The sequence below is a fragment of the Marmota flaviventris genome, chromosome 1 (genome assembly GCF_047511675.1).
Source record: "Marmota flaviventris isolate mMarFla1 chromosome 1, mMarFla1.hap1, whole genome shotgun sequence".
Classification (NCBI taxonomy): Eukaryota; Metazoa; Chordata; class Mammalia; order Rodentia; family Sciuridae; genus Marmota; species Marmota flaviventris.
In genome coordinates, this window is record NC_092498.1 from 170,156,899 (window position 1) to 170,181,294 (window position 24,396).

Consider the following 24,396-nt stretch of genomic DNA (forward strand, 5'->3'; position numbering starts at 1 on the left):
CTCCTTGAGGACTATCAGATAACTAACTGATTCTTCTTTGAGAGAAAAGGGAGCAGCAAATGCAAGTATGGGAAGAGAGAAGGATGAATAGAAGAGGAAGTAGAAAATAAAGAAGCAAAAAGGAAAAAAAAATAAATGATTGAAATGGTAGGAGTCACCTATACGAAAACCTTACCAGATGGAGAAAATTTTGTTAAATGTGCCTATGTGGAATTCCCTGCAGATTAATCGGTATTTTTAAAATGTACGCAATCCTGCAAAGTGACTGTCATACATTTTATGACAAGTATTTCACTTCTAAGGAAAATAATCAGTATTCTTGCCCCCTTTAGAAATATGTTGTTATATTCTCAGTAAATTTATTATTTCCCCAAAATGCTGCCAGAACCTTTTTTTAAGAGAGAGAGAGAGAGAATTTTTTAATATTTATTTATTTTTTTTAAAGTTTTCGGCGGACACAACATCTTTGTTTGTATGTGGTGCTGAGGATCGAACCTGGGCTGCACGCATGCCAGGCTAGCCCGCTACCGCTTGAGCCACATCCCCAGCCCCCAAAACGTTTTTGTAGAAAAAAATCAAGCTTATAATACATGTGCTAAGCCCCTCATTAAACTGTTGTAAAACTAGTTTGATATCTGTCATCTTTCAGAAAGAAGTTTACTTATCTACATAAAATTTGGTGTTTACTAACCTTAGTTCTATTTATAGTGTGAAAGAATGACTTAATATACTGCCTCCTTTTTGTGCACCAATTGTCGATATTTTTAGACACTTCTCATATTTTCAGTGTGTAAGCTAAACAAAAACTATAATTCTAAACTAAAAGAATACTCAGATAATATTTTAAGTGTTTCAGAAAACAAGAATGAAGTTGATCATGGAAATGAGGTTCTATAAAAATTATTTTGTACCTTATGTGTTGGTTCTGAAATGAGATTTTTTAAAAATTTGAAAGAAATACAAATACATCCGCAAATCTTTTGCACTGAAAATGGTATTTATTAATTAAAAGCCTAGGCATTTTTTTTCAGTATGATTGTTACTGCATTAAAATTTGAAGTGACTATTTTCAGATTAATTGGATAAAAAGTCCCCTAAGAAATAATTTTACCCTGTGTTCTTATGTTTTTCTGAAAGGCTAACACTTTGTAAAAAATTTAAAAAAAGAGAGAGACATTGAATTTACTGATGGCTAATATACTTTTAATTTTGGCTTCAGCCATTGCAATTTATTAAAAAGCCAATAAATTCTTAAAAGGCAAGGTACTATTTGTGATCAAGGCAAATAATATGAAAAATTTAGGCACAGCCCAGGATGTGTAGACACGATAGTTTCCACTTTGGTAGAAGCTAAATTTAACCCACATATACATATAAATAACTAATACCTAATGGCATTTTGGTTTTGCTTACTTATTTTTTAAAAGTCGTATTTTTTATAGATATAGTCTATTGTAATCCTTCCTGAACCTTCATTGGCTAGTTTATTGGACTTTACAAAACAATATCTAAAGAAAGCGCTTTGTGTATGAATTGGCCTTGAATGTTTTCATTGGGCTTGTTGTTTAGGATTGCAGATTTGTGGAGATTTTCATAAGGCCAAAGGTAATGCACTAGTTGATAAAATAGAAATAAAACTGAATAGGTCAATTAACAAAAACTATGAATAATCATATGGTCAGTGTGTTCTTTACTTTCCTTATTTATTAATTAGTCTCCTTATTTATTATTTATCTAATTTCAGGAACTAGTGACATTCAGGGATGTGACCATTGATTTCTCTGAAGAGGAATGGGATTGCCTGGAACCTGCTCAGAAGAATTTATACAGAGATGTGATGTTAGAGAACTATAGAAACCTGGTCTTCCTGGGTGAGGATAACTTTCTTTGGGATTTCTAAATAAGTATTAATATTTAATTTTCTTTACTTGAAGAATATTTTTTTTACATCTAAAACCTAGTTTTATTTATTCTTTTTTAAACTTAAATTTTTTTCTAATTAGTTTTATATGAGAGTAAAACACATTTTGACAAATCATACATAAATGGAGTATAACTTCTCATCCTTCTGTTTGTACCTGATGTAGAATTACAGCAGTCATGTAATCATATATTCACCTAGGATAAAACTGATTCATTCTACTATCCTTTCTACACCTTTACCCTCTCCTCTTTCTTCAATCTCCTCCATCTAATCTAAAGTACCTTTGTTTTTCCCTAGCTACCCCCTTAATGTGAATTAATTAGCATTTGCATTCTAGAGAAAATATTTGGCCTTTGGTTCTTTGGGATTGGCTTATTTCACTTAGCATAATGTTTCCCAGTTGTATCCTTTTACCAGCAAAGCCATATATCACTCTTATTTTTGGCTGAGTAATATTTCACTGTGTAAATGTACCATTTTTTTTATCCATTCATCTGTTGAAGAGCACCTAGGTTGGTTCCATAATTGAGCTGTTGTGAATTGAGCTCCTATATACATTGATGTGGCTATATCACTATAGAATGCCGATTTTAAGTTCTTTGAGTATAAACTGAGGAGTGGGATAACTGGGTCAAATTGTGTTTTCATTACAAGTTTTATTTTAAGGAATCTCCACACAGCATTCCAGAATGGTTGCACCAATTTGCAGTCCTACTCCCCACATCTTTTCCACATTCATGTTGCTTGTACTCTTAATAGTTTTTATTCTGACAAGTGAGAGGAAGTCTAAGTGTAGTTTTGATTTGCATTTCTCTAATTGCTGGAGATGTTGAACATTTTTTCAAATATTTGTTGATCAATTGCAATTCTTCTGTGAAATTTCTTAGTTCCATTTATTGATTGGGTTATTTGTTCTTTTGGTGTTAAGTGTTTGATTCTTTATATTTCCTGAAGATAATGCTCATTCTGAAGTACACGTGGCAAAGATTGCTCCCAATTTGTAGTCTGTCTATTCATGTTCTCATTGTTTTTTTTTTTCTGTAAAGAAGCTTATTAGTTTGGTGCCATCCTATTTATTGATTCTTGATTTTACTTCTTGCAGTTTAGGAGTCTTGTTAAGGAAATCAGTTCCTAACCTGACATGGTGAAGATTTGGTGCTATTTTTTCTTCTATTAGGTGATGGACCTCAATTCTATTGCCTAAGTCTTTGATCCACTTTTGAGTTGATTTTTGTGCAGGATGAGAGATAGGGGTTTAATCTCATTTTGCTACATATGGATTTCCAGTTTTTGCAGCACAGTTGTTGAAGAGGCTATCTTTTCTCCAATGAATGCTTTCAGTGCTTTCTTTCTAATATGAGATAATTGTAATTCTGTGAGTTTATGTGTCTTTTATTCTATACCATTTTTCTACATGTTTGTTTTGGTGCAACAGCATTCTGTTTTTTTACTATATCTATGTAATATCATTTAAGTTATGGTATTGTGATGCCTCCTGCTTCACTTATCTTTCTAAAGGCTGCTTTGGCTATTCTGAGCCTCTTAATTTTCGAAATAAATTTTATGATTGCTTTTTCTGTTTCTATGAAGACTGTCATTGGTATTTTAGTAGGAATTTTGTTAAATCTTTATAATGCTTTTAATGGTATGGCCATTTTGACAGTGTGAATTCTGCCTTTCCAAGAGCATGGAAGAATGGGAGATCTTTCCATCTTTCATGGTCTTCTTCAATTTCTTTCTTTAGTATTGTGTAGTTTTAATTGTAGGGGTCTTTCACCTCTTTTGTTAGATTGATTCCCAAATATATATATATACACACACACACTTTTTTAAAAAATTTTTAATTTGAGGGTTCTTGTGAATGTGGGAGTTTTTCTAGTTTCTATTTCAGGTGATTCATCAGTGATGTACAAGAACATGTTTGATTTGTGGGTGTTGATTCTGTATCCTGCTGCTTTGCTGAATTCATTTATTAGTTCTAAATTTTCCAGTGATAATTTTTGGGTCTTTTGAAAATAGAAATGTATTGTTAGGAAATAGTGATAGTTTGAGTTATTTTTCTGTTAGTTTCCATTTAATTTATTTCTTTTGTCTTAAGTTCTCTGGAAGGGTTTTCAAGGATGATGTTAAATAAAAGTGGTGAAAGAGGGCATCCTTGTCTTGTTCCAGTTCTTAAGAGAATTCGTTCATTTTTTTTCACCATTTAGAATGATGTTGTCCTTGAGTATAGCATATGTAGCATTTATAATGTTGAAGTATATAACTACTATTCATAGCTTTTTTTTTGAACATATGTTGATGCTATATTTTGTGAAATGCTTTTAATGCATCAATTGAGATAATTACGATTCTCGTCTTTAATTTTATTGTTGTGATGTATTATACTTATTGATTTCTTATGTTGAACGAGTCTTGCATCCCTGGAGTGAACTCCACTTATTTTAATTATGTTTTTGTTTGTGATTTGCCATGATTTTATTGAGAAGTTTTTCATCTATGTTCATCAAGAATATTGGTCTGCAGTTTTCTTTCCTTTATGTGTCTTTGTCTGCTTTTTGTTATCAGGATGAGCTTCATGAGATGAGTTTGGACGGTTCTCTTTTTTCTTGTTTTCATGAAATGATTTGAGGACTGTTGGTGTTAATTCTTTGAATTTCTGCTAGAATTTGGCTTAGAATCCACTTGGTTTGTAGAAGTTGGCTGATAATCCAGTTGGTCTTTGGCTTTTTTTTTTTTTTGATAGCACCTTCTATCTTATTAGTTGAAATTGATGTGTTTAAATTGTATGTGTCCTCCTGATGCAGTTTGGTTCCGTCATATGTCTCTAAAAATTTGTCGACCTCTTCAAGATTTTATATTTTATTGTATTATAATTTTTTAAAGTAGTTTCTGATTATCATCTGTGTTTCAGTAGTGTCCATCATGATATTTCCTTTTCCATCACAAATTTTAGTAATTTGACTTGTTCTCTTTCTCTTAATTAGTGTGGCTGTGTTTATCTATTTTATTTATTTTTTCAAAACATTTTTTTGTTTTAATTTATTATATGACAGCAGAATGCATTACAATTCTATAACACGTATAGAGCTCAAAATTTCATATCTCTGGTTGTACACAAAGGAGAGTCACATCATTCATGTCTCCATAGATGTACTCAGGGTAATGATGTCTATCTCATTTCACTGTTTTTCCTACCCCTACGCCCCTCCCTTTCCTTCCCTCCTCTTTGCCCTATCTAGACTTCATCTAATCCTCTTCTCCACCACAGCATTATGAATTAGCATCCTTAAATTAGAGCAAACATTTGGCATTTGTTTTTTAGGATTGGCTAACTTCACTTAGCATTATATTCTCCAACTCCATTCATTTATCTGCAAATGCTGTGATTTTATTCTCTCTTATTGCTGAGTAATATTTTATTTGGTATATATACTACATTTTCTTTATCCATTCATCAACCGAGAGACAACTAGGTTATTTCCACACTTTAGCTATTGTGAATCTTGCTGCTATAAACATTGATATGGATGTGTCCCTGTAGTATGCTGTTTTTAAGTCCTTTGGATATAGACCAAGGAGTGGGAAACCTTGGTCAAATGTTGGTTCTATTTCCAGTTTTCCAAGGAGTCTCCATACTGCATTCCGTATTGGCTGCACCAATTTGCAGTCCCACCAGCAATGCATGAGTGTGCCTTTTTCCCCACATCGTCATCAACTTGTTTTTTGCCCTTGATTTCTTCTGCTATGCATTGGTTGCATTGGTTGTTCAATGTTAGATTAGCTTCAGTTTTTTGTTTTGTTTGTTTGTTTTACTTTATCATTGATTTCTAATTGTTTTTTCCATTTTGATCTGTTAGAATGCAGGGTATTTTCTCTATTTTTTTTTTAATTTTCATAGAATTTTTTGTGGCTTAATATATCTTCTATTTGGTGTTGGGGTTGTTGTTCAGTGGTAGATTGCTTGTTTAGCATGTGTGAGGCACTGGCTTAAAATGTTAAGCACCACTTATAAATAAAATGGATAATCTAAAAATTGAAAAAAACATCTACACAGTCTATTTTAGAGATGCAACCATGTGCTGCTAAGAAGAAAGTGTAATCACTTGTTAATGAATTAAATACTCAATATATTTCTTTTAAATCTAAATTGTTGATTGTACTTTTTAGTTTTTTGTATTATTCTTTGGAGGATATGTCCTCTGGTGACAGAGTTCTGCTAAAATTACCCAGTATTATTATGCTATGGTCTATTTGATTCTTGAAATTGAGAAGGGTTTGTCTGGTGTGTGTAGATGCTCCATAAATATTACCAAGTGTTATGTCTTGTCGATGTATTATTTGTTTATACAGTATGAGATGTATTTCTTAGTCTCTCCTGATTAATTTTGGCTTGAAGTTAACTTTATCTGTTATGAGGACAGAAACTCCTGCCTGTGTAGGAAATCCATGTGAGTGATATATTCTTTTTCATCCCTTTGCTTTTATTCTGTGGATGTCTTTGCTTATGAGGGGAATCTCTTGGAGACAGCATATCGTTTGATCTTCATTTTTAATCCATTCTGCCAGTGTATGTCTTTTAATTGATGACTTTAGTCCGCTTACATTCAAGGTTATGATTTAGATATGATATGTATTCTCAGCCACTTGGGTTTATTTCTGGTTTTTAAGTTGAAATAATTTCTCCTTTGATTGATTACTCCTGTAGCATAATTCCTCCCATTGCTGATTTTTGGTTTGTTTTTCATTTTATCTTCATGGAATATTTTGTTGAGAATGTTGTGTAGTGCAGGCTTTTGAGTTGTGAATTTTTTTTAACTTTTGTTTATCATGGAAGTTTTTTATTTTATCATCTGATCTGAAGCTTAATTTTTCTGGATATAGTATTCTTCATTGAAATCCATTTTTTTTTCCCTAAGAATGTGGTATTAATATCCTAGGACCTCTTATCTTTGATGTCTGGCTTGAAGTCAACTGAGATCCCAATTTCCCCCCACTCCATATGTAATCTGATATTTTTTTCTCCCAGCCCTTAAAATTCTATCCTTATTCTGTAAGTCATTTTCATTATAATGTCTTGGTGTGGGCCTATTCTAATTATATGCATTTAGTGTCCTGTAAACCTCTTCTATATGATCTTCCATTTCATTCTTTAGGGTTGGGAAATTTTCTGATATTATTTTATTGAAAAATTTGTGTATTCTTTTGGTTTAGATCTCTGCTCTTTCATTTATTTCAATAAATCTCCAAACTTCCGCTTTTCATGTCATCCCATATGTTTTGGATGTTCTGGTCATGGTTTCTTAACATCTTCTCTGCATAGTTAGCTTCATTTACAAGATTATGTATTTTGTCTCATTGCCTGATTTTATGTCTTCCAAGTGGTCTAGTCTTTTGCTGATTCTTCTATTGAGTTTTTATTTGATTTATTGATTTCTTCACTTTGAGGATTTCTACTGTTTTTTATTATTATTTTTCTTTCAGAATCTCTGCCTTTTGAAGTGATCTGGAGTGTTGTCTTGAGCATAATGCTCCAACCTCTGGATTGCTGGAGTGCAAGAGGTAATATAATTGTCAGAATTCCTGGAGGCAGTGTTTAGGTTGAAGTAGGCTCCAGACTCTTCACTGAACCCCATTGTTTTGGAGATTTTAAATAAGCACACTTCCAGAGTCCAAGACTTATTGGTCCAGGCTGAAAGACTATACCCCAAGGATTTCACTTGGATTCCCTTTTTGTGTTGGGGAGCCAACTGTGAGTCCCATACCTCACATGGAGACCCTACAGTTCCTGGTCTTGGATTCAGACTCCAATTTCTTCCCCCTTGTTCTTCCAAATTCCTTACCAGAAGCATCTCTCTCACTAGTATTGTAAGGAGCCAGATTGGAGAGGGAGGTGTCTGGAGGCTGAACATGACCAGTAGTCTGTTAAGAGACTACCTCTCTCCATGTTTGATTTTGTCCTGGTCATGTAAGAACACTATATGTCATTCAGTGTGCGTTTATTTATTGGGCCTTTATTTCAGGCCAAACTTGGATTTATTAGGCATTGGTTCTGTCTGCTGCTAGCCTCTTTGCTGTGGCTGCAGAATGTTTCCTTATGATGTCCTCTGCATGCTTCTTGGAGGGATGGTAGCTACTCTTCCTCAGCAGGATATTGGATACTACATCTTTCAGGTTTGTTGGACAATGTCGTTGATATCTAAATGCTGTTTCCAGATATGCTTTGGGTCTCCCAAGAATCCATACAGGCTTCTTTAATTCCCTTATCCCTCCATTGTGCTCATGGCGGAACAACTCTGGCTGGTGTTTCAAGCCTGGCTGTGGCAGCAGCTATGTTGCCTGGGATTTTTTTTTTTTTTTTTTTAATTTTTTAAAATATCCAACCCCCAACTCTCCAAGTCACTCCTCACTTTTTTTTTTAAACCCATCTTGGAAAAACTGTGTGTATGCTTTTTTGTTTTCCCACCACAGAGCAGCCAGGAAGGCAACCTCTCTATTCTGCCATCTTGAAAACCTCTCCCACAATAATTCCTTTTATTTGTTATTTTTAGTTATGCAAAAAAGTAAAAACCATTTGATCCTTTATACAAGCATGGAATACATCTTATTCTAATTGGGAAACCAATCTTGTGGATGTACACAATGTTGAAATTCACCATGTTGTATTTATATATGTATATATGAATGTAATCAGATTCATTCTCCTTTATTTCTATCCTACTTTGTGTGTGTGTGTGTGTATGTGTGTGTGCATGCAGGATGGGATTGAACTCAGGGCCTTGTGTATGCAAGAAAAGCACTCTACCAACTGAGCTGTATCCCCAGCCCTCTGTCTTCCTTTCTTCATTCTTTGTCTAATCCAATAAACTTCTATTTTTCCCCTCCCCACCCTCCCTTGTTATGGGTTAGCATGCACATATCAGAGAACATTCAATCTTTATTTTTTTAAATTGGCTCTTTAATGTAGATGATGGTCTCCAGATGCATCCACTTACAAGCAAATGTCACAAAATTATTCTTCTTTATGGCCAATTTATATTTCATTGTATAATATATATATATATATATATATATATATATATATATATATATATATATATATATATATTACAGTTTCTTCATTTATTCATCTTTCATTGGACATCTAGGTTGGCTCTGTAGCTTAGCTATTTTGAATTGTGTTGCTATAAATATTGGTGTGTCTGTGTCAATGTGATAGCTGATTTTTAACTCCTTTGTATATATATCACATAGTGATATAACCAGGTTAAATTCCATTCCAAGTTTTTTTGTTTTTGTTTTTGTTTTTTATTTTGCAGAATCTCTATACTACTTTCTAGAGTGGTTGCACCAATGTGCAAACAAAATTGGAACAAAACTGCAAAATTTTGAAAGCTACCTTTAAAATGCTTTATGCTACACATTAGAACAAATTCATCAATATATAGATAATAAAAATTCATTTAATTCCATCTACTTGGAATTCTGATGCAGGAGGATTGCAAATTAAAGGCTATCCTTAATAACTTAGGTTTCAATTCTTGCTTTTTAGGGAAAAAATGGCATTTTTTTTTGTGCAGACAAGAAAATGTTTTATCTTTTGTATAGTGTTTGAAATTTTAATTGTGATCAAAACCACAAATAAATCTTGCTATTTCCAACATCTCAAATATATTTAGTTCAAATTGTTATATAATATGTCTTTAGAAATTTTACATCTCAAAAAAAATGAAATCTCATAAAAACAAGGTTTATTTATATTCCTCCATCTCAAATACTATTCTCCATTTTGTTAAGTTTAGCTATCTTATGTATACTAGTAGAACAGTTCAGTGTTTTTCTTTTAAAAAATTATTTATTTACTTTTTGTTTTAAGTGGACACAATATCTTTATTTCATTTTTATGTGGTGCTGAAGACTGGACCCTGTGCCTCGTGCATGCTTGGTGAGCACTCTATCACTGAGCCACAACCCCAGATCCACGTCAGTAGCTTCTAGTGACTTATTTCTTTTATCAAAGTCTGCTTTATGGTTTTCCTTATTATAGCTCTTACAAAATTTCCTACCTTTTTGGACTTGAAAAATATTCTGTAGTTTATATATTTTAAATTTTCTTATTTACTTATTTCAAGGAATATTTTGTTTGCTTTGACATGATGTCTCTTTTGAATAATATTTTAACAATTGCAAGTGTCTTAATTTGCCATAAACTTTGGGTTTACTACCATACTCACTTAGAATTCTATATGCCTAGTGGTCTTATTGCCAGTATTAACTATTGAATATTGTAGCTTTTTAAGTCAGAACATTGTTCCAATTTGGTTGTGTTTTGAATATTTTTGAGTTATTCATAATAATTTGTAGAATATCTTTTTTCTCTTTTTGGGAAAAATAACATTTGGAGTTTAATAGATATTGCATGAACTTCCAGAAAACTTTGAGGAGTAGAAATATCTTTTAATTTTGCCCTTCAATTCATGAAAAAGACCAAATCAACTAATTATGAAATATTTATGCATTTTCTAACATCACTTTCACTTTTTTAAAAATATTTTTTTAGTTTTAGTTGGACACAATATTTATTTCTATGTCGTGCTGAGGATCTAACCCAGTGCCTCACAGGTGCAAGGTGGGTGCTCTACCACTGAGCTACAACCCCAGTCCTTCTTTCACTTTTGATTTTAATTTTATTCCATAATATGTAGGAAATGTTAATATTTTCATATATATTAACTTTTTATAACCTGAGTTGTTCTATCCAGTATAATATTTCATTTGCTATTGAGAACATTACTTTTGTAAATGTAATTTGTTCAAAATAGTTTTTCTGAGTCTTTCTTTTTTTTTTTTTTTTTTCTGTTTGGTGACTGCCATTTTGTTTGACTTTACAGGAAGCTAGACATTGTATCTCCTAGTACTACAATGTTATTTCATACTACAATGTTATTTCCTATTTTTGTTATCCAATTTTTTCAATATTTGCTTTCTATATTTGGGAAGTACGATGTGAGTTACAAGTGTTCATACTGTTTTTGTAGTAATGGAGGGGGAAAAAAGTTTTCATTTTTAAGTTTAATTAATGTACTTTGGTAATGGGGATTGAGGCCAAGGGTGCTGAACCACTGCTCCAAATCTCTGGTCCTTTTTATATTTTGAGACATGATTTCCCTAACTTGCTTGGGGCCTTTCTAAGTTGGTGAGGCTGGTTTGAGCTTCCTTAAGCAGCTTCCTTAGCTGCTGGGTTTTCAGGTGTGTGCTAGAGCACCTAGCTACTTTCATCATCATATAATTTTCTAGTCTACCTGTCACAGTTTCTTTATTAAAAATCTGTTTTGCCCCATGTAACTGTTATTTCAAACTATGTTTTGCATATTGTAATTTTCTTATTCCACTTTTCTTTTGGTTAATGTTGTATGCAATATTCTCATATTCTTTTGCATTTTATTTGTGTTCTTACACTTAAAGCATTTTATACACTACATACAATAGTATTTTTTAGATTAAATTCTATTAGTCAAGTTTTGTGATTTGATTGGTGTTTTATAATACTGCAGGTACAATCTAACAAATTTCTAAAAGTGAAGAATTACTCCTTTCAGAGTTTCTTTATTTCTTATAATTGTTTATTCTACTTTTCTTAATCAGTTAATTTGGTTCATTGATTTTCAGACTGACATGCTTTGATTTCTTTCCCATATCCCTTTGCATATTGTATGGCTATTTGTTTTGTAACTCACATAAGATTTTATAAAGATTACATTATGGGGCTGGGGTTATGGCTCAATGTTAGAGTGCTTGCCTCACATGTGTGAGGCACTGGGTTCAATTCTCAGCACTGCATATAAATAAATGAATAAAATAAAGGTCTGTTAACACTAAAAATAATTTTTAAAAATTACATTAAATTTACACTGTATTTTGAGCTAGTAATAAATTAAATTTGATTTATTATAAAATTTTGTTTTGTTCATATATACTTTCACAATTTTGATAATTTTAGTTATTTTAATGTTGCATATACATTAACAAGTTTATATTGATTTTTATGCTTTTGTCTTTCAAATTGTATTGCCAGATTAAGTGTTTTGTCTTTGAAAGTGATGTTTTTTCCCCAAGAGAACTTTAAAATTTCGAAGTAATTTGTGTTGCTGTACAGATTTATTTTTCATTATAATGGATTATTTTAGTAGTTTTAGAGGACAGATCTAGTGGTGATGCTCTTTGGAGGCATTTATATATGTTAAAAGTGTTTATTTTTCTTCGCTATTTACAGATCAAATATTGTCAAACGGGTAAAAGAAAAAAAAAATGCCAACCAAGAACATATATTCAGAAATCCATTCTGTATTGTAAATCTTCCTAAGGAATTGCATAATAATTATATAGAAATACGTTTCTAGGCTTTACATCTTTTTTTGTGTGTGTGACCTCAAGTATTTCTCTTTTTGAATTTTATGGAGGTACTAGAGATTGAACCCTGGGGTACTTAACCACTGAGCAACATATCCAAAACTTTTTTTTTTTTTTTAATTGTTTAGTCAGGTTCTCACTTAGTTGTTCTTGATCAGTTGCTGAGGCTGGCTTTGAACTTGTGATTCTCCTGCATCAATCTACCAAATCATTGGTTTTGCATAGGCATGTACCACCCTGCCCAGCTCTTTGTGAATTTTTAGTTTTTGATGAAAACCTGCTTTGAGTCTTTTCATGCCCCCCCCCCCCCCACCAATTGGAGATAATTGGACTTCTTAGGTTTTGATTTTGGGTTTATACCTCATGTTTATAAAAAAAAAAAACTTTTTTTTTTTTGACATGATTTCATGAACTTGGGGCTTACCTCAAACTTATGAAGCTCCTGGCTCAGTCTCCCAACTTGCTGGGATTATAGCTGTGCACATTAACCCTTGATCTTAAAGTATAAAATTCTTTAAATATAAAATTTTATATTTTTGAAATATAAAATTTCTGCTTGTATCAGTAATTTTTCTCTGATTTTTGTTCAGTTTTCTGTATTCTGGTTTAGCTCACTAAACTTATTTTAAATTTTTATTTTCTATACTTCAGGTAATTCATAACTCTCAGTTTTCTAATGTTTAATTCCTGCTGCTTTAGTTTGTTACATTGGTTAAGCCTTGTTTTCATTTATGTGTGTGTGTGTGTGGTGTATTATTTTTAATTGGTTTGTCCATTTGAAAATCAGCCAATGATGGATTTTATAGTCATTTTGGTAAATAGTTTGAATGTTATTAAAAAATAGACAAGAGTGATGCATACTGTCAATCCCAGCTAATTTAGAAGCCATACAAGTGTTTCAAGTTTGGGACAAGTTACAACAATTTAGTGACTAACAAGTTTAAAAGGGCTTGTTTCATAACTTAGTGGTACAGTATCCTTGGGCTTAATCTCAAGAACCATATATAATAAAAGTTAAAAGTAGACGTTTATGTGAACTCGAAATGCAAATCTTAATTATGTGTCCACAGGAGATTTAATCAACATGTTCAAGCGATATCTCCACTGTTTATTGCAAGCATCATTTACAATAGTAAAGTTATGGACTCACCCTATGTGCCCAATGATGATTGAATGAGAAAAAATATGGAATTGTTCTTATTAGTTGTAAAAAAAATCTTGTCATTTATTGTGAAATAAAGCAGATCAAAAAAATTCAGTTGCAGGAGCATCTGAGTTTGGAACCAACTCAGATGAGTAAATTGATGTTCCCAGGCACTGTGTTTGGTGTAGTGTTGTTCTACATCTGCAGTATTTTATTTTAAGGGGCATAAGAAGGTTGAGAGTTCTGTTGGACCACATGAGTGTAGTGAATGTATTGTGCTGTATTCCAGATAAATGCTAATAGAATGAACAAGTGTTTTCTAAGCACAAAATGATTATTATGAGAAATAATACAGGTTTTCATTCACTGGAGATATATATATATATATATATATATATATATATATATACACTCAAAAATACCATGATATAACTAGTAATACATAAAGTTTAATTTGTCAATGAAATAAGTCAGTAAATAACAAAAATTTAAAAAATCCAAAGCAAGTCATTTACCTTGATCGTCATGTGTTGGGTGTCATCTGTGTAATACAGATATAGGCTATGCCATGTTTTTAATTGTCTCTCAAACTTGTTTTTTCTTGTGAATCTTCTCAAGACATGTATTTTTCCAATTAAAAATTTTGTCCATATATAGTTTTAAAGAGTCCATAGACCTCTGTTGAATATATTTTATTGTCATCTAAATATCTATTTTCTCCAGGACCCTTGTCATGAAAGATAGAAACCAGTTTTTAGAGAGTCCCCAAGAAGGTCACATATGTTTGCATTTATTTTACATTTCCCTTTTTTCACTGAGAGAAGAGAGTAGGTAGATTTTTTCCCTAATTGTACAGTGCTATATTACAAAGAAGGAAAGACTATGTTTGACAAGTAACACAGTATCCCTCCCTAGGGAGGGAAATTATATTACACTCCTTAGTAATGGACTCATCTTGTTTACCATTTTTGGGAAGCCATCCATGGACGGTGCTAGAACTAAAACATTGTTGAAGCCATTAGGCAGTGAAGTCTGGGGGTGGGGTGTGGTATGGTGTAAAATTTTTCTTGTTTCAACAGGGCCTTAGAGCCACCAAAACAGTGGGGAAAATTTATTGGGATTCAAATTATACCCTATTTTTGGGCAGTTAGATCCACGTAATCCAAACCAAAATATAAGAATTCATATTTCTTTTCTTTTTAAAACATTAAAAGGGTTAAAATCCACTTGCTTCATGCATGGCCTAAGCTCACCTTTTGTTCAAAGCTTGGTAGAATCAGTGTGTACTGAGGCCCTGTCCTGTACTGATTGGGTTACCCTGGTGAAAGCTTTCCTTTCAAGATGTGAATATTTGTTGTGGAAATCTAATTGGATGGAATTTTGTTCTGAGCAGGCAGAGATAAACAGAATGCATGGAGTATATATCACTTTAGAACTGTTGACTGGGCAGGATCATTTGTGATTTGGAGCAACAATTAAATTATGATTTATAAACTAATACTCAGATAAGTGTGTGTGCAAGAAGGGAACGAAGGTAATTACCTACTAAGACAGGGGAAAAAATTGGATTTTAGCCAGATCTGGCTATCTCACTCTCCTCAAAGTCCTTGACTGCATTACATGGTTTTGTGATTTTCAATTACTCATTAAGGTAGAACATGAGTCTTACATTTGGTTGGATCAGAGCCTTCTATTATTGTAACCTCCTTTTCTATCCAATAGCATAGTTGGCTCTGGCAATCTTCCAATATTTTGAAAACAGCTTTTGCTTATTTTCCTAGTCAAGTAGGAAGTCATCATTCTCATGATAATGTTGTTCAGTTTGGTCTTGTAACTTCTTAAACTACTCAACAGTGAGCAGAACTTCAAACCCTCATATGCTTTACTTCATTTTACTAATGAGCCAGTTAGTGTTTTATAGTGATAGTGTACATATTGTGGGAGTTCCTAAACATTTTGAAACAGCTACTGTTGTAGATATACCACCAAAAGCATCATTTCATTTGTTCCATACTTTACAAATGACAATTCAAATGCATCAAAAATCTTCATTTCATTGGCCATATCAGAGCATATTCTATAGAAGCTTCCATATCCTTTGGCATCAGTTAATGATAATATTGAAAAACTTATTGCTGTTTGTCATCAAATATCTTTATTTGATTTTGTAGAAGCCTCACACATTTTTCATCATCAGAATTCTTCTACTTGCTTATCAAATTGTTTGCCAGTATTAATTATGTGTTATACATATTCCGTCTTCACCAACAGGGGATAATCCCCGTGGTTTATTGCCAAATCAGCTATGTCAAATGTATGTAACTCACATGCTTCATTTTGGCAAAAATTATTATGTTCATATTATTGTGAATACTTGTTCTTAATTTATCTTTGCCTCTGCCTGTGAAAAATAGGCTATTCAACATATTATTTCTCATTGCCTATGGGCTTTTGCAGCATTACACTGTCATTCACAGATTAAAACTGATAATTCTTTAGCTTGAACTAGTTCTTTCAAGTTTTGTCACCAATTTCATGTTAATTATAAAACAGGCATTCCTTATAATCCTCAAGATCAAGCCATTGTAGAGTGGGCTCACTTATTTATTAAACTACAATTACACAAAAAAGGGGGGATAAGACCCCACTAAATAACCTTAATCATGATTTTTTTGGTTCTAAATTTTTAAAATTGTGATTCTGAAGGCCATAGTGCTGCTGAGACAAGTCTTCCACTGTAACAGGTCTGTTGGTCCTAGTTTGGTGGAAAGATTTACAAACAGGATAGTGCAAAGGACCAGATTCAGTGATAATAGGGGGTGGAGATCATGCTTGTGTTTTCCCAGAAGGTTCATTTTGTCCTATTTGGGTACTGAAACATGCCATCAAACATGGACCTAGAGCCAACATTCAAATGACTAAAATTTAAACCAGAGATGTCAATCCTCACCCCAGCAGGAATAGTAAGGTAATATGGAGGAAAAGGATGAGCATGGATGGCCCTGCCATGCAAACACTCAAACTGCCAGTGTGTAAGCAACTGAAGAATCTTATCCAAAAGACTGAGCAGATGGTTCAACAAAAAGGAGATATTAAATCTCCAACCACAATGTTTGTGGTCATGATAACTCTATTGAACTGTCGAGGGATGTGGGGTCCATGTAGAAACTCATTGGACCTATTTTCCATATCCACCTGTAGTACACATGGTGGTGTGGACTGGAGAATCCATCCCAATATTTACTAATGATCCTGATATGACGGGATGTTTTACAGATATTCACATTACACCCATCCATGTAACTGGATTTCATTATATTGGCTACATACAGTTACCTCTATGCAGGTTCCATGATAAACATGCTGGCTGTTTAAAACTATCTTTTGAGGGAAAGAGTATATGGGGGACCTAGACCAGCCAATCATGCTGGCCCATGGGACTTAAGATTATATGTCAGGACAGTTATTAAAATAGTACGTTCTCATAACAAGCCAGTCATTTCCATGGAACATTTACCAATACCTTACTGCTCCAATTGTTCTGCAATAGAATTTTGTACCTTTCCTAAATGAATGAAATGTGCAAATGTCATGCCAGTACAACATAAAGTTTCTAGAAATAGTGATTATATTTTTGGATTGGTCTCCAAGAATTGGCAAAGGACATCCCTGTAAGGATGCCATGACTTCTGGCAGTTTTATTGGTAATGTTCTAACTTCCAGTGGAGTTGGTAAAAGATCTCTGGTGTTTAATTGCAGCCTGAGATTTTCTACATTATATAAATGGCCCTCTGCCTGACTTTGTAGGCTAGAATTGCAAATAGGTTTTCTGCTATGGCCTGTGAGACTGCATTCAATCTCCTTTTGCTTTAAACCTTGAAATATGTTTCAACATATTTTGCATCGTGTATTATTGGAATGATATGTTTGCTACTAGTTCTTTTTTTGTATCATGATAATAGGTTGTTGGGCCCTCAGAACAAGGATCCAGGATCCTTAAATAACTGCCCATCATTTGCATTTAAAAAATAAGTAAGGGGGATACGCAGAAAATCACCTGTGAGCTGTGTGGGAACTAAAACAACATTGAAGCCATTAGGTAGGAAAGTCTTGTGTCTGGAAATCCCAGCAGAAATCCTGCTGTTTTGAGAATGTGTGGCTTATGTGGCTTCCTACATAGCTCCATTACAGTTCAGAACAGCATCAGTGATGGGCATGACCCATTAAGAGCGAAACAAACTGCCTACCCTCACCCATATCCTATTATTGTGTGAAGAAGAAAGTACAGAGACAAGAATCCTCCCACACTGAAATCTTAATACCTATGAATTCCCTTTGATTGATACTGCTATAAATACAGCAAGTCCTGGATCTATCTTTGTTGGGTGCCACCCCCTTATGATTGGCTTAACCCATCATTGCACCAACTTTGTAAAACATTTCTTCTCTTTTGTGTATATATCATGTTTTTACTTTCATATGTTTTATTTCTCAGCCCACCCATCCCTCCAACAGAAACACCCATGTGGGATGTGAGCAAGAACATGTACTCTAATATGGTTTTGGTAGTTCTCACAATGTAATTTTGTCTGTACACTTTTACTTAGTTTATGTATTTCTAGAGTAATGGTGGCATTGTATTTATTAAACTGTTCTCCTGCTGATGTCCCGACAGTGCTATAATTTCATATGGTACATTTGCAAAATATATTCACCTCAGTCTATTAAGTAATACCAATTTTATTTATATTTATTTCAGCCATAACTTCTCATCATACTGAAGAATTTTCATCAGAGCGGGGCATAACATATTTATTACAAAAAGTAATAAAGGGAAGATATGGGAATTGCAACCTTGACTATTTACCAACAAGAAAATTATGGGAAATTATAAGTGAGAATGAAGTTCAAAAATCATATTATAAGGGACAAAACCAATTATCAGTGACTGTTCATAATGAAAATTTTACTGGTAACAGATATCAAGAACAATTAATATCTCAGAAAATACTTCCATTTATGCTTGTTACTTTTCAAGAATTCTGTATGTCTTTAAGAATAAATCTACAGCAATTTTGGAAGCATATATTTTCTCTGAAAGAAAATATGGAAAATCTGAGAAGAGATCTAGTCCATGCTTCAATTTTTAACTTGACCAATTTCAAATGTAGCTTTGAGTTAAACTTCCTTTGGAACATTTCTATAGACAAGAGATTTAAAACTAAAGGACTATCTTCTGAACGTGATTATTTTGAGAGTTTCTTTACAAAGTGTTCATTAGTCGACAATAAACAGATAATTCCTTCATGTGCTGAAGCATACAATTTTAACACTTGTGGGATTGTCCCTACTTACCCACTATTGTTTAATGAAAATTCAGATACAGATTTCTGGAAAACTTTCTACATATGTATTGAAACAAGTAACATCTTTAGCCAGGTCTCTATCCCAGGTTATTACCAGCATATGTATATTACTGATAAAAGTTATGAATATGAAGAGCCTCATAGAAAGTTTATCATTGGTCACAATGCCAGAAAACATCTGTATACTCATTTTCCAAAGATGTTTTGCAAAGATAAAAAGCACGGTAGTTTTTCTCTTCAGTGCTTAAAACTTGTTACCGATCCAAATATTCATAAGCAAGACAAATCTTACAAATATGAGACATATGAAACAGCTCTTAATCCACTTGCAGTCCTCATTCAATACAAGAAAATTTGTACTGGGAAAGAACCCCAAAACTTTAAAAGTTGTATCAAAGTATCTGATTGCTCAACCCTTAGTAAATACCACATATACTACAGCAGTGATAAACCCTGCATGTTTAAAGAATATGACAAAACTTTTAATCAGAAATCACTCCCTGTCAAGCATCATAGCATCCATGCCCAAGAGAAGCCCTGTAATTGTAAAGCAAGTCTCAAGTTTAACAATTTCTCAACCGTTTCTCAATCCTTGAGATTTCATAACAGTGACAAACTCTGCAAATGTAAAGAATGTGGCCAAGCTTTTAATCAAAGCTCAGTTGTTGTATCCCAGAAAATTGATGTTAATGAGAGCTCTGAGAAATGTAAAGAAAGTTCCAAAGCCTTACAACAAAATTCAACCCTTACTCCAAACCAAAGGGATCATTCTGGAGAGAAGACTTACAAATGTGAAGTATGTGGCAAAGCTTTTAATCGAAGATCTCTTGTTATTCAACACCAGAAAATTCATACTGGAGAGAAACCATACAAATGTAAAGAAATTGACAAAGTTTTTAATGAAAGATTACTGCTAACTGAACATCACAGAAAACATACTGGAGGGAAGCCCTACAAATGTAAAGAATGTAACAATGCTTTTAATCGAAAATCAGACCTTACTAAATACCAGAAAATTCATACTGAAAAGAAGCCCTACAAATGTAAAGAATGTAGCAAAGGTTTTAATCGAAAATCAGATCTTAATAAACACCAGAAAGTTCATACTGGAGAGAAGCCCTACAAATGTAAAGAATGCGGCAAATGTTTTATTCAAAGATCAATACTTACTTATCACCTGAGAGTTCATACTGGCGAGAAGCCCTACACATGTAAAGAATGTGGCAAATCTTTCAGGCACTATTCAAGCATTTTCAAACACCTGAGAATTCATACTGGGGAGAAGCCCTACAAATGTGAACAATGTGGCAAATCATTTAATCAAAAATATAATCTTGTTCAACACCAGATAATCCATACTGGAGAGAAACCATATAAATGTGAAGAATGTGGCAAAGGTTTTAATTATAGATCAGTGCTTGTTGAACACCATAGAATTCATACTGGAGAGAATCCCTACAAATGTAAAGAATGTGGCAAAGCTTTTAGGCGTCATTCCAGCATTATCAAACACCTGAGAAGTCATAGTGGAAAGAAGCCCTACAAATGTGAACAATGTGGCAAATGTTTTAGTCAGAAATCAAATCTGGTCCAACACCAGAGAATTCATAATGGCGAGAAACCATACAAATGTGAAGAATGTGCCAAAGTTTTTAGTCAAAGATCACTACTTAATGATCACCGTAGAATTCATACTGGAGAAAATCCCTACAAATGTAAAGACTGTGGCAAGGCTTTTAGGCAATAATCATGCATTTTCCAACACCAGAAAATTCATACTGGAGAGAAGCCCTACAAATGTAAAGAATGTGGCAAAGCTTTTAAGCAAAATTCAGCATTTACTAATCACCAGAGAATCCACACTGGAGAGAAGCCCTACAAATGTAAAGAATGTGGCATGGCTTTTGCCCGAAGATCAGCACTTACTAGACACCACAGAATTCATACTGCAGAGAAGCCCTACAAATGTAAAGAATGTGGCAAAGCTTTTAAGCATATTTCAGCATTTACTAATCACCAGAGAATCCACACTGGAGAGAAGCCCTACAAATGTAAAGAATGTGGCAAAGCTTTTAGGCATCATTCAAGCATTATCAAACATTGGAGAATTCATACTGGAGAGAAACCCTACAAATGTAGAGAATGTGGCAAATCTTTTAGGCATCACTCAAGCATTATCAAACACCAGAGAATGCATACTGGAGAGACGCCCTACAAATGTGAACAATGTGGCAAAACATTTCATCAGAAATCAAACCTTGTTCGACACCAGAGAATTCATACTGGAGAGAAGCCGTACAAATGTAAAGAATGTGACAAATCTTTCAGTGAAAGGTCAGTGCTTGTGGAACACCACAGAATTCATACTGGACAAAATCCCTACAAATGTAAAGAATGTGGTAAATCCTTTAAGCATCATTCAAGCTTTATCAAACACCGGAGGATTCATACTGGAGAGAAGCCCTACATATGTAAAGAATGTGACAAAGCTTTTAATCAAAAATCAGGCCTTGTTCAACACCAGAGAATTCATACTAGAGAGACTAAATACGTTTAAAAATTGTTTGAAATGGCAACATTTTAAATGAAAGGTTCTTGCTTACTGACCATAGGAGAGTTTATTCTTGACAGAAGATCTATGAATGAAAACAATGTGGATGAACTATTAACAAAAAATCAGTCTTTCAATATCTCTAATGAATATAGATGCAAAAATCCTCAATAAAATTCTGTCAAATCGAATACAAAAACATATCAAAAAGATCGTGCACTATGATCAAGTGGGATTCATTCCAGGGATGCAAGGTTAATTCAACATATGGGAATCAATAAATGTAATTCATCACATCAATAGATTTAAAGATAAGAATCATATTATCATCTCTATAGATGCAGGAAAAAAACATTTGACAAAATACAACACCCCTTTAGGTTCAAACATTTGTAAAGGCTATCTACGCTAAGCCTCAGGCCAACATCATTCTAAATGGAGAAAAATTGAAGGCATTCCCTCTAAAATCTGGAACAAGTAAGGGATGCCCTCTCTTACCACTTCTATTCAACATAGTTCTTGAAACACTGACCGGAGCAATTAGACGAAAGAAATTAAAGGAATAACTAAAGGACAAGAAGAACTTAAACTAGCACTATTTGCTGATGATATGATTTTATACCTTGAAGACCCAAAGAACTCCACCAGAAAACTTCTAGAACTAGTAAATGAATTCAGAAAAATAGCAGGATATAAAATCAACACCCATAAATCAAAGGCATTCCTGTTTATCAGAAACAAATCCTCTGAGAAGGACATGAGGAAAACTATCCCATTGACAATAGCCTCAAATAAAATAAGATACTTGGGAATCAACAAAAGAGGTGAAAGATCTATACAATGGAAACTACAGAACCCTAAAGAGAGAAATAGAAGAAGACCTTAGATGGAAAGATCTACCTTGCTCATGGATAGGCAGAATTAATATTATCAAAATGACCATTCTACCAAAAGCACTATACAGGTTCAATACAATTCCGATCAAAATCCCAATGGCATTCCTCATAGAAATAGAAAATGCAATCCTGAAATTCATCTGGAAAAATAAGAGACCCAAATAGCTAAAGCAATCCTAAGCAAGAAGAGTGAAGCAGGTGGTATTGCTATACCAGACCTTAAATTATACTACCGAGCAATAGTAACAAATAGCATAGCACTGGCACCAAAACAGGCCTGTAGAGCAATGGTACACAATAGAGGACACAGAGACTAACTCACAAAATTACAATTATCTTATATTAGACAAAGTGCCAAAAAATGCACTGTAGAAAAGATAGCATCTTTAACAAATGGTGCTGGGAAAACTGGAAATCTATATGCAACAAAATGAAACTGAACCCCTGTCTCTCACTATGCACAGAACTTAACTCCAAATGGATCAAGGACCTAAGAATTAAACCAGAGACTGCATCTAATAGAATAAAAAGTAGATTCTAATCTTCATCACGTGGGATTAGGCCCCAACTTCCTTAATGAGACTCCTATAGCACAAGAATGAAAACCAAGAATCAATAAATAGGATGGATTCAAACTAAAAAGGTTTTTCTCAGCAAAAGAAACAATCTGAGGTGAACAGAGAGCCTACATTCTGGGAACAATTTTTTACCCCTCACATATCAGATAGAGCACTAATCTCTAGGATATAATAAAGAATTCTAGAAGCTAAGCACCAAAACCATCAATAAGTTGGCCAAGGACCTGAACAGACACTTCTCAGAAGAGGATATACAATCAATCAACAAAACTGGTTTTGTGATGCCTTCTGCTTCACTTTTCTTTTTTAAATTTTTTAAGTGGTCACAATATCTTTATTTTATTTTTTATGTGGTGCTGAGGATAGAACCCAGTGCCTCACGCATGCCAGGTAAGCACCACTTCAGCCACATCTCCAGCCCTTGCTTCACTTTTCTTGCTAAAGATTGTTTTGGCTATTCTAGGTCTCTTATTTTTCCAAATAAAAAAATTAATGAGGTAACTTTTTTATAGCTTTATTTTATTCATTTATTTTTAATGTGGTACTGAGGATTGAACAGAGGGCCTCACATGTGCTAGTCAAGCACTCTACCATTAAGCCACATCCCCAGGCTCCAAATGAATTTTATAGTTGCTGTTTCTATGAAGAATGCCATTAAGATTTCAATAGGAAATTCATTAATTATGTTATAATGTTTTTAGTAGTATGGCCATTTTGACAATGCCAATTCTGCCTATGTAAAAGCATGGGAAGTCTTCCCATCTTTGAAGTTCTTCTTCAATTTCTTTCTTTAGTTGTGTAGTTTCATTGTAAAGATCTTTCACCTCTTTTGTTAAATTGTGCATCTTGGTTCTTACCTCAGGGCTAAGTTGTACTACACAGACCTAATAAGCTCTCATGGATATCTCCATATAAATCTTCATAATTCTTTCAAGACCCATGGTAACCCAAGATGAATCCTCTAAATCTATGCCAATGCACAATTTAAAATAGATTTATTGCATGATGATTATCTGCCAGACTGTGTTTCTTGAATATACTGATGGGAAAAAAAATGTTCTTCATGAAGAGCTGCCAAGCAGCACATAAATTCAACCAGGTAATTTTGTGTACTTTTTGGAAAATGAGAGTAATTCTGGGTAAGATACATTCAATCAGCCAGGAACTGGTTGATTATCATAATATAAATCTCCTTAGGAAAATAGAAAAGTCAGAGTAGATAATTACAATTAAAAATCCACATAGAAGCATGTATGTTGTGACACACAGAAACTCACTGTGTATAATGAGGCAGAAAGAATACCTTGACAAAAACAGTGTTATGATTTAGATGTGAGGTGTTCCCCAAAAACTCATGCATGACAAAATGCAAGAAAGTTTATATGTGAAATGATTGGGATATGAGATTCTTAATATAATCAGTGCATTAATCTTCTAATAGGGATTAGCTGGGTAGTAATTATAGGCATTTAGGATGTGGCTAGAGAAGGTGGGACAACGAGGGCATGATTTTGGAATTTATATTTTGTC

At 33.5% G+C, this 24,396-nt stretch overlaps 1 protein-coding gene across 1 annotated transcript in view; it reads left to right on the forward strand.

Annotated features, from left to right (window-relative positions):
* LOC139707647 (zinc finger protein 420-like) overlaps positions 1-23,367 on the forward strand; it is a 38,584-nt gene extending 15,217 nt beyond the window's left edge. Inside the window, 3 exon segments of the mRNA XM_071619072.1 lie at positions 1,745-1,871; positions 18,235-21,278; positions 21,281-23,367. Of these exon segments, the coding sequence (XP_071475173.1) occupies positions 1,745-1,871; positions 18,235-21,278; positions 21,281-21,316 (3,207 nt within the window). The 3' untranslated portion in view covers positions 21,317-23,367.
* The last annotated feature ends 1,029 nt before the right edge of the window (positions 23,368-24,396 follow it).